This window comes from Melitaea cinxia, chromosome 30 (genome assembly GCF_905220565.1).
Source record: "Melitaea cinxia chromosome 30, ilMelCinx1.1, whole genome shotgun sequence".
In the NCBI taxonomy this organism is placed as follows: Eukaryota; Metazoa; Arthropoda; class Insecta; order Lepidoptera; family Nymphalidae; genus Melitaea; species Melitaea cinxia.
The window spans coordinates 3269677-3278654 of record NC_059423.1 but is presented as its reverse complement, the minus strand read 5'-3'; the positions used below and the strand labels follow the sequence as shown (position 1 = coordinate 3278654).

Below are 8978 nucleotides of genomic sequence, written 5' to 3'. Positions count from 1 at the left end.
GACAAAAGTTAGGTCGATTTTTTTGAAATTTTGTTGTTTCGTTATAACCCTAAACAGTATTTTTTTATTTTTAATCCAAGTGGAAGGTAGTGTACAGTAAATTTATCGGTTTCACCCATTAATTCCACACAAAATTTTCTTAATTCCCTTTGTAGGTTATTACGACTTACAGTAACTACATAAGCCATATAGAAAGAGAATGTTAAGCTATTTTTAATTTCCTAAAAAATATAAAGTATATTTAAATATATATATACCAAAACTTGCGGTATAAATCAAATCTACGCCATATTTTATCGTTTGTGACCATATAGGAAAAACAACCATAGCATAGGATAAGTCATAATACAAATATTCATTTATTTTATATCTGAAATTAAATTCTGCCATTTTGCAGATGAAATATACTCACAAAATGGCATAAAATTATAATTTTTGCCTCAGTTACTGGCCAGTATCTTAGATATACAGTTTTAGTTTATATATCATTATAAAGTATGTAATGCATAAAAATCACAAATTATATAAAACACCAACGACACGCCTTCAAGCCATATTATTAAGCTGTTACTTAATGTATAGAAAATATAATTAATATCTTATAGTCTATTCGCGTTAAGATAAGTAGTGACTCATTGCTATCACCTTTTGACTAATGAAATAATAGTAAATTAGAATTAACGTTTTTATCAAAAAATTACGATCAAAAACTACTTTTTCCAAGTAGGGTCCTAAAGAACTTTAACTATGGTTAAAAGTGAAGCGACCACCGATTCGGAATGTAAATTCTGCAGAGAAGAATCGGCAAGAAAGTGCATCCTGCATCCTTCTAAATAAAAACTGTTTTTTTTTTTTTTATAAACTTCAATTGGTCAATTTGATCACGGCATTTTATTTGACTAAGATAGATATAATTGATCAAGGGGCGTTGCTAAATGACAGCGATGAGTCACTCATTCCGTAACACGAATAGATTATAATAGTAAAATTTTACACATGACGTATATCAGTGTTGAATATTATGCACGAAAAGTAAAAGTTCGTAAGTGGCAAATGTTGGGAAAATAGAGTGTGTGCTTAAGAACGTACGGCAGAAGTGAAAACTTCATTGGCAATCGCAATTTATTATATAATAATAACTATTAATTAATAATGACAATTATTACGTATTGATTGAATTATACTAAACACAGACTGTATCTTTCTCGCTCGGGTACAGGGTGGTCCCGAGTTCACCCGATCGAGCCTTTCACCTCAGAGTGTGACGGATCAGCCTAACTTACTACCAACGAAAAAATGTGTGCGGCACGCCAAAAGAAGTTTTCACGTAAAAAAAATAATCTAATCTCTAAAGTTTAGGAGTTAGGATTCCACAGACACCCTGAACTTATAACACCTCTTTTTGCGTTAGATTAAAACAAATATGATGGAATGGACATGGTCTTATAAATGAAATGGTCGTCTTTCAAATTAGCGCTATTGTCACTTAGGAAGTTTATTCGTTTGAAATCTGATGTATGTCGTTAGTAAATTTGTTAATAGTAAGAATTATGATATAAACGAAGTAAATATATGTATTCTTATATATAATATAGAATAATATATTATATATTATCAAAGTATATTCGAGGTTACTTTAAATATATGTAGATTTTAATGTGAGCTTCTAAAGTAATCGTATATATAGAGAAGTGTAGCGACTTCCATCGCGCAACATACTAATCACAAACTATACATCGCACCCGCAAAGAAGAAAAATTAATTTGTATTTTTATTATTACTTTATTTATTTTGAATTTTGTTCTTATCTCAAAAATAAAAAAATAAATTAATAAAAGTTTCCTTCTTCTGATATATCGATTCGATTTTTAAATATCCATTTCTCCTCGATTTTAGTATATAATGCATTCATTATTATTTTTTTTGTTCTTTTATTTCTTTTCATTCTCATATATAATTAAATATTAATAATTTGTATATTAAGAAAATTTTAATTATTTATATTTTTTATATATATTAAAATAATTAAGTAGGTTTAATTTAAATGATTTCCAAAAAAAAAAAACAATTTAGGAAAGTATTATTTGGCAGAATGTTTTTTATAAAAATGTGAAAAGTTTCCTTATATCTTTCACGTAGTATGTTCTAGTAGATGTTTATAATAAGAAATAAATGTTGAAATATGTACATGTAGTCACATGTTTTGTTATTGTAAGATTGTGCATGTGTCGCTAAGAGTTATTGCCATAAAATATCCAATGACGCGCTAGAAACTATAATTATTGTTTTTATTTTTCGATTTTGTTATATTTATGTATACAGAATCTCAATTTTTGGCGCGTTATAACATACTATACAGATTAAAAATATTTTTTAAAAAGACTAGTTATTATTTTTACAATAACATGTTTTTGGATTTGCTCAAAATTAATATATTTTTGTTATTTTTTATTCGTAAAAGTGAAGAAATATCTAAATTTTTAATATTAAAGTGTATTCGTTAGGAATGTGATATTGTGGTGAATAAAAGATTTAAAAATTGTTTTTGGCTTTTATTTAGATATATAAAAAATATATACGAGTATATTACAATATTTATCGATCACTCTGCCGTTTATTTTGGTTAAGACTAATAATACCCATTCGTATAATTAGGGATATAATTAGATCTTAAATTTTTTATAGTCGAGCACAAAAAGTATCCTTCTCAAGGTATGAAGCGAAAAGCGAAATACCTCACTCTTACAGAAATTCACAGTTAAATAACACTGCACTCATCCAGTGTTATATTCATAGGGAATGGGGGTAGGGTCAGCAACACGCTGGCGATGCTTCTTGCAGGCGTTTATAGGCTAAGGTAACCGCGTACAAGCAGGCTTGCACTTATGTTCTTAGAATGATTTGGTAGCTTATTAGAAGTTGTAAGAAAAATTCATAATTTGAGTAGGTATGTATATTTCAAGAATAGCTACACAGTTTCAACTCCTGCAACATGTCGAACACAGTCTCAACAAGTTTGTACTTCATATTGAACGTGACCCGACGTGCGTCCACCGACCCGTAGGACATGTTCAGCGTGAATAGGTCTGGATAGAACTGGAACGAAATTTTTATTATGTTATGACAATTTTAATGTGGGTTATCTTTTATACAATCCGGGAGTTAACTAGGTAAAATTTCACCCTTTTATACAATCTGCAATTGTCTCCAAGCTTATGTACAATAGTTTGAAAAATAATAGAAAATAATAATAATAATATATCGAAACTAAAAGACGAATATATACCTAACCGGAAAAAATATAACAAAAAGTGTGACCCGACTGCCAAGGAAGGGTTATGTTTTTCGCGCGTATCTTGTATGTATGTATATTTGTATGTAATATTCTTTACTACCTCATATTTCCAGAACCATTGAACGGATTTACATAATTGAGGTATCCTTAGGTTCGTCTTAGCTGCCCAAGTGTTCTTAGATAGGTGACATAAAAAAAATCAAACATGGCGGCTGCGCGAAGCCATTGTAGTTAATGAAAAAAAAAATTTTTTCTCGAATACTACAATATGGGTATCAAATTGAAGGGTACAATACAAGGATTTTAAAAAGGTATATCATATTTACGATTTTATTTTTGTGTTACCCACACATTAGGAATTCTAAACATTTTTGAATATCATATCAAAAATTGACCGCTCCAGCGGGATTCGAACCCGCGTCTCCGACTGACCGTGTCGGCGCTCTAGCCAATTAAGCTATGGAACGATGAGACACGGTCAGTCGGAGACGCGGGTTCGAATCCCACTGGAGCGGTCAATTTTTGATGTGATATTCAAAAATGTTAAGGTATATCATGTTTATTTAACATTGTTAACTCTGCCCATATTTTATTTGATTTTAGTACCTGTAAGCCAACTATTGGTTCCGTATTAAATTCTTGGGAAAGCTCGATGCATTTGAGGATAGTCGCGCATTGGGGTGTGACGTGGAGTAATTGAAACTTAGCCTGTAACCATAAAATAAAATAAATAAACAAATGCTACACACTCAACATCTCCCAGCAGGATTTGCTCCTGTGTCGGGGGTCTTGAAATACACACAATACACAAGCACAAACTTCAAGCAAGCAAGATCGAACCCATTAAATTATTTCCCCGGATAAAAATGAGATATACATACCTACTATAGACGACCTATATAGGAACTAGGTCTTCAAAATTCTATTAAGGTTGTATTCTCGATCAAACGTTTGAATCTTCAAGTTTAGCTACATTAGCAAAATCATCTGACCTGATTTAGTACTACTAAAAGCCGTTTGTTTAAATGAATGAATGACTATGGGATGAAATCTCATTTACATGACGATGCGATGATTATGGAAGATGACGAGTTAACGCAGTGGTCATAGCAACTGCTGGTTTTGCTAAAGCTTGCTTGTTCAGTCGCTGACTATAACCGTAACCGTAGCCGTATTGACCATACATATATTTCCAGAAATCTGGACGTTTTTATGTATCTTGTGTTTGTCTCAAGGCCAGGTTACAGAATTTTATCCTACTGGGTTCCTGTTTTTTATGCATTTTTTCTTGTTGATATGCAATATGTATGAAGCTCTTAAAATACTAATGACTTTCAATCAAGAAAAATTCTCCTGGACTATCGGTAGCTCAGGGCCAATGAAGATCAGGGGTCCTTAATAAACAGTACCCATGTCTCACCTCTCTTTTCGTATCGACCGCTTCTCGTAATTGCATTATTATATTACGGCTGCCTGCCGTAGTATTCCACCTGAAATGAAATTAAAATAACTAACGTATTATTTAATATTATAAGTAAATAAGCTATTGTAAAATTTATATTATCTTTTTGATCTGATTTTTTTTTTAAAAAGTAAAGGAAAGGAAAATGGTGTAAAAATAAAAGACAGATTAGAATAAAAGAATAAAACAACTCCTACGCAAGACTGGAGTTTACTCCTTCAGATCGACTGCCTAAAAGCCATAAAAAAGGCTTACTAGTCTAAGGAAGCTTAGTTAGCTGTTTGGCTACGGCAATAAAGAATATAGCCACCCCCTCTCTTCCCGTGGGTGTCGAAAGAGGCGACATAGTTCCACTACCACCTTGGAAGTTATAAAGCCGTCCGATAGCGGGACAACCATCAAACTGCTGGCTTTAAAATACACAGGCCGAAGACGGGCAGCAGCGTCTCCGGTGCGACAAAGCCAGCCCTGCGGACACCAACTCGCCTGCCCAGCGTGGTGACTATAGGCAACACAATTTTAAGTTCCAAAGTGGTAGTGGGACCTTGTTATCCCTTAGTCACCTCTTATGACACCCACGGAAAGAGAAGGGGTACCTATATTCTTTGGTGCCGTAGCTACACGGGAGGACACGGCACACAAAACAAGGAGTATATTTATTTATTTATTTATTCTTAATGTACACCAAAATACAGACACATATAAAGAAAGATATAATACAAGATGTACAAAGGCGATCTTATCGCTAAATAGCGATTTCTTCCAGATAACATAACACATTAACATAATTATAGATATATAAAGCTACTGAATCCGTATCTCATTATATGATACATAAAACTAACCTACTCCATTGAAAATGGTAGGCTCTTGACAGGAACGCCATGGCGTGGTAGTGGTGTCTCTCCATCACCCATTCCTTGGGACTCGTGCCTTCTATGTGGTTATGGGCGTCGAAATCTGGGAAGAAATCGCAGGCCGCTTCGCGCATTATCTGTAATATCAAAAATTTTAAATTATAGCACCCTTAGGGTGTCATATCTAAATTAAACTCTGTTTACAAGCTTTGCTGTTCTTTTGTCACAGAGCTATATATTAAACTTGCTGGAGCCCGACTAGGGAAAAGCCTTAATCTTACAAAAGATTACAGACAAATAATACTGTTCTCATTTAGTAATGCGCCCCTATTTTGAATAAGATAACAAGGGGTCCTGCGGAAGGTCGGAGTTAGAGTTGGCAATGCGCTTGCAATAGTCTTGATATTATACTAGTCTATAGACATACGGTATCATCAAACCAATTGTAGGCATGTTTATCGTCCTAGTGGTGTAAGGAAAAATCTGTATTTTATACGCTTTCCCGTCAAAACCCCGTTGTAAAAAATTAGGCCGTTAGTAAAAAGTAATATTATTAAGGCAGTTTAAGGTATCGAAAAGAGTGGTAGGCGTAGATATGTACATGGATAGGCTATACAAGAAAATCGGGTTATTTGGAATAGTAAAATTTCAAGAGCACAAAATCACAGGTGACTAATTAAATAAAATATGTAACTTAAATGATGAAAATCTTCAACCACAATAAACACCACACCTGCATCATTCTCTTCACACTGTACGCCTTATCGAAGTGTTCCTTTAGCGCTGATGTCGTTGCGTTGGCAATCCATTTCAACTTGACAGTGTTTCCAATACAAATCCAAGTAACAGTGACACACACACCCGTTACTGATATTATTACGCCTTTACTGAAACAAATGCAGTCTACTTATGATCAATAACCTAAGGGTCTTTTTCTATAAAGTTACGTTACTATAGGGTATAGTACAGTTTGTTAATATCCTACGGTTGGGCAGAAACTGAGATAGGGAAGCAAGAAATTTGCTGCTTAAAAAATGGAGCAGGCCGACTGGGGTAGTACCTCAAACTTACAGAAGATCACAGCTAAATAATACTGCTTTCGAGCAGTGTTGTGTTCCTGTTGGTGAGTAAGGTGACCAGAGCTCCTGGGGGAATGGGAGGAGGAGTCAGCAACGCGCTTACAATGCTTCTGGTGTTGCAGACATCAATAGGCTGCGGTAATCGCTTACCATCAGGTGAGCCTTTGTTTGCCAACTTAGTTATATCTTTTATATATATCTTCTATAAAGGCGAAAGGTAGACAATTTGTCTGCCACAATTTTAGGAGAGAGAACAAACAAAAGTTTGCATAATTGTATGTCTCGTTTGTTTAGATTCTAAGGAACCTAACGATGTTTTCCCACCGAGACTAATATGACCTTGTGATGTGTATAATGGTTAATGTCACATTAATTAAAATGACTGAAACCGACTGACAAAGATGGACCGTACGGATCCATTATCGGTCGATCGGTCATCTTTCAATTTAAGTTACCATACTGTAACAAGTATAAACGTTATTGCTATTTTTTATAGTCAGGCGCTTAGTTTATTTAATATTATCTCGGTTCGCTTAACTTCGGCTATATTCGTGGTACCCGTTGTTCCTCGAAAGTAACCACATACTCTAGTATACTAGGTAGCGGTTGTGGAGTGGGACTTTTTTTTTAATTTGAAAAATTAACATCCACGGTCTCAAAATGCCCATGTCTTTCGTTAATCATGCATGCATTACATACCACAGGCGATTTTTCAGTAAAACTACAAATCGACAGTCCTGTGACTACCTAGTAGTTTGACGACGCGTTAGCGCAGCGGTAATAGCACTGGCTGTTGCGCTGGCGGTCGCGTGTTCGATTCCCGCACACGTCAGACATTTTTATCGACTTAAATTAACTTTAACATATATATAATCTATACATATAATAAAATGGTAGGAAAGTTAAAACTGTACATTGAATATTTTTTTAAAAGAATACTTGGGGTGTGATCTACAATCGATACCGAAGCTAAAAATATAGTTTTTAGAATTTTTGTCTGTTTGTCTGTTTATCTGTTTGTCTGTATGTATGTCCGGGATAAACTCAAAAAGTACCACATGGATTTACTTCAAATTTGGCACGAATATTTTTAAGAAGTCGGGTCAACATATAGGCTACATATTATCACGCTATCACCTTCGTATCACGGGGAACGAGCAGTGAACCTTTATTTCTTCAACGCATTCTGTAACGACGCATATTTGAATGTTGTTGTTATTATGTTAATAACCATGCTATATAAGCTAGCTTCACACTATAAAAATCACGCAATATAAGTAACTAAGCCGATAAACATAATTAAATGAATATAAGTAGACAAGACAATTTTAAAACAGCGCCATCTATGAGATTTTTCAGTAGATATGAAATGTAAAGAAGAAACGGGTAAATGAATGTTATTTTAAAAGGTATAATCGTAGGTATTTTTGGTGTTGTATAGCGTTCACGCAGACGACGTCGCGGGCAGCAGTTAGTCTATTATATAAAATTCTCGTGTCGCGGTGTTGTAATTAAACTCCCCCGAAACGGCTTGACCGATTCTCATGAAATTTTGTGTGCATATTGGGTAGGCCTGAGCATCGAACAACATCCATTTTTCATCCTCCTAAGTTATAGGGGCAACACAACACAATATGGCAAAACAACATTTGCGGGGTCAGCTAGTAATAAATATAAATTTAACATATACGTGAAGTGGGGCTGCTGGCGGCCGACCGCTGAGTGAGGATTTTTCTTTTCGCCTTCAGCCACGGTCACAAATATATTATATAGTCAACTCTAAATTACAAATTACCACGTAGCAGTGGCGCCCAACGGGCTTAAAATATTCCTGGTAGTTAGTTGTCTTTGGGTGTTGGAAATGGTCTTATCTGTGTTTATATGTTATGTTTTGTGTATTGTGTACTGTCTAATTTTGTTTTTGCACTACTTTAGGCAACCAAGTTATAATTCAATAATGTAATGTGATGAACACGAGTATAGATAAAATTCATAATGATAAAAAATTAAAATATTAAATGTTACGAGCGTAGTCGCAGATTTTGGGTTGTTTTTTAAATTCTTACGTTTACCCACTTGTTTTGTGATAAAATATTAATATCATATTAGTGGCAGAACGAGGAGTATACATTTCTTCTAATTGGTTTACCTCAGAAGAACGACTTCGTAACTTTGTATAATAGGTCGTTGTTCGGAACACTGATTTTGTTTACTGAGAGTCATTTTGGCTAGACAAAAGAGTGTAAGCTGTCACTGAGAACAATAACAAAGAACGATAGATATAG

The 8978-nt window shown here is 34.2% G+C and overlaps 1 protein-coding gene across 1 annotated transcript in view; it reads right to left on the bottom strand.

Moving 5' to 3' along the window:
• Positions 1-2931: 2931 nt before the first annotated feature.
• Positions 2932-8978, bottom strand: part of LOC123668276 (dynein axonemal intermediate chain 7-like) — a 60764-nt gene continuing 54717 nt past the window's right edge. Inside the window, exons 21-25 of the mRNA XM_045602040.1 lie at positions 6348-6501; positions 5603-5751; positions 4716-4785; positions 3902-4003; positions 2932-3096 (exon numbers count right to left, since the gene is read on the bottom strand). Of these exons, the coding sequence (XP_045457996.1) occupies positions 2959-3096; positions 3902-4003; positions 4716-4785; positions 5603-5751; positions 6348-6501 (613 nt within the window). The 3' untranslated portion in view covers positions 2932-2958. The remainder of the gene's footprint in view (positions 3097-3901; positions 4004-4715; positions 4786-5602; positions 5752-6347; positions 6502-8978) is intronic.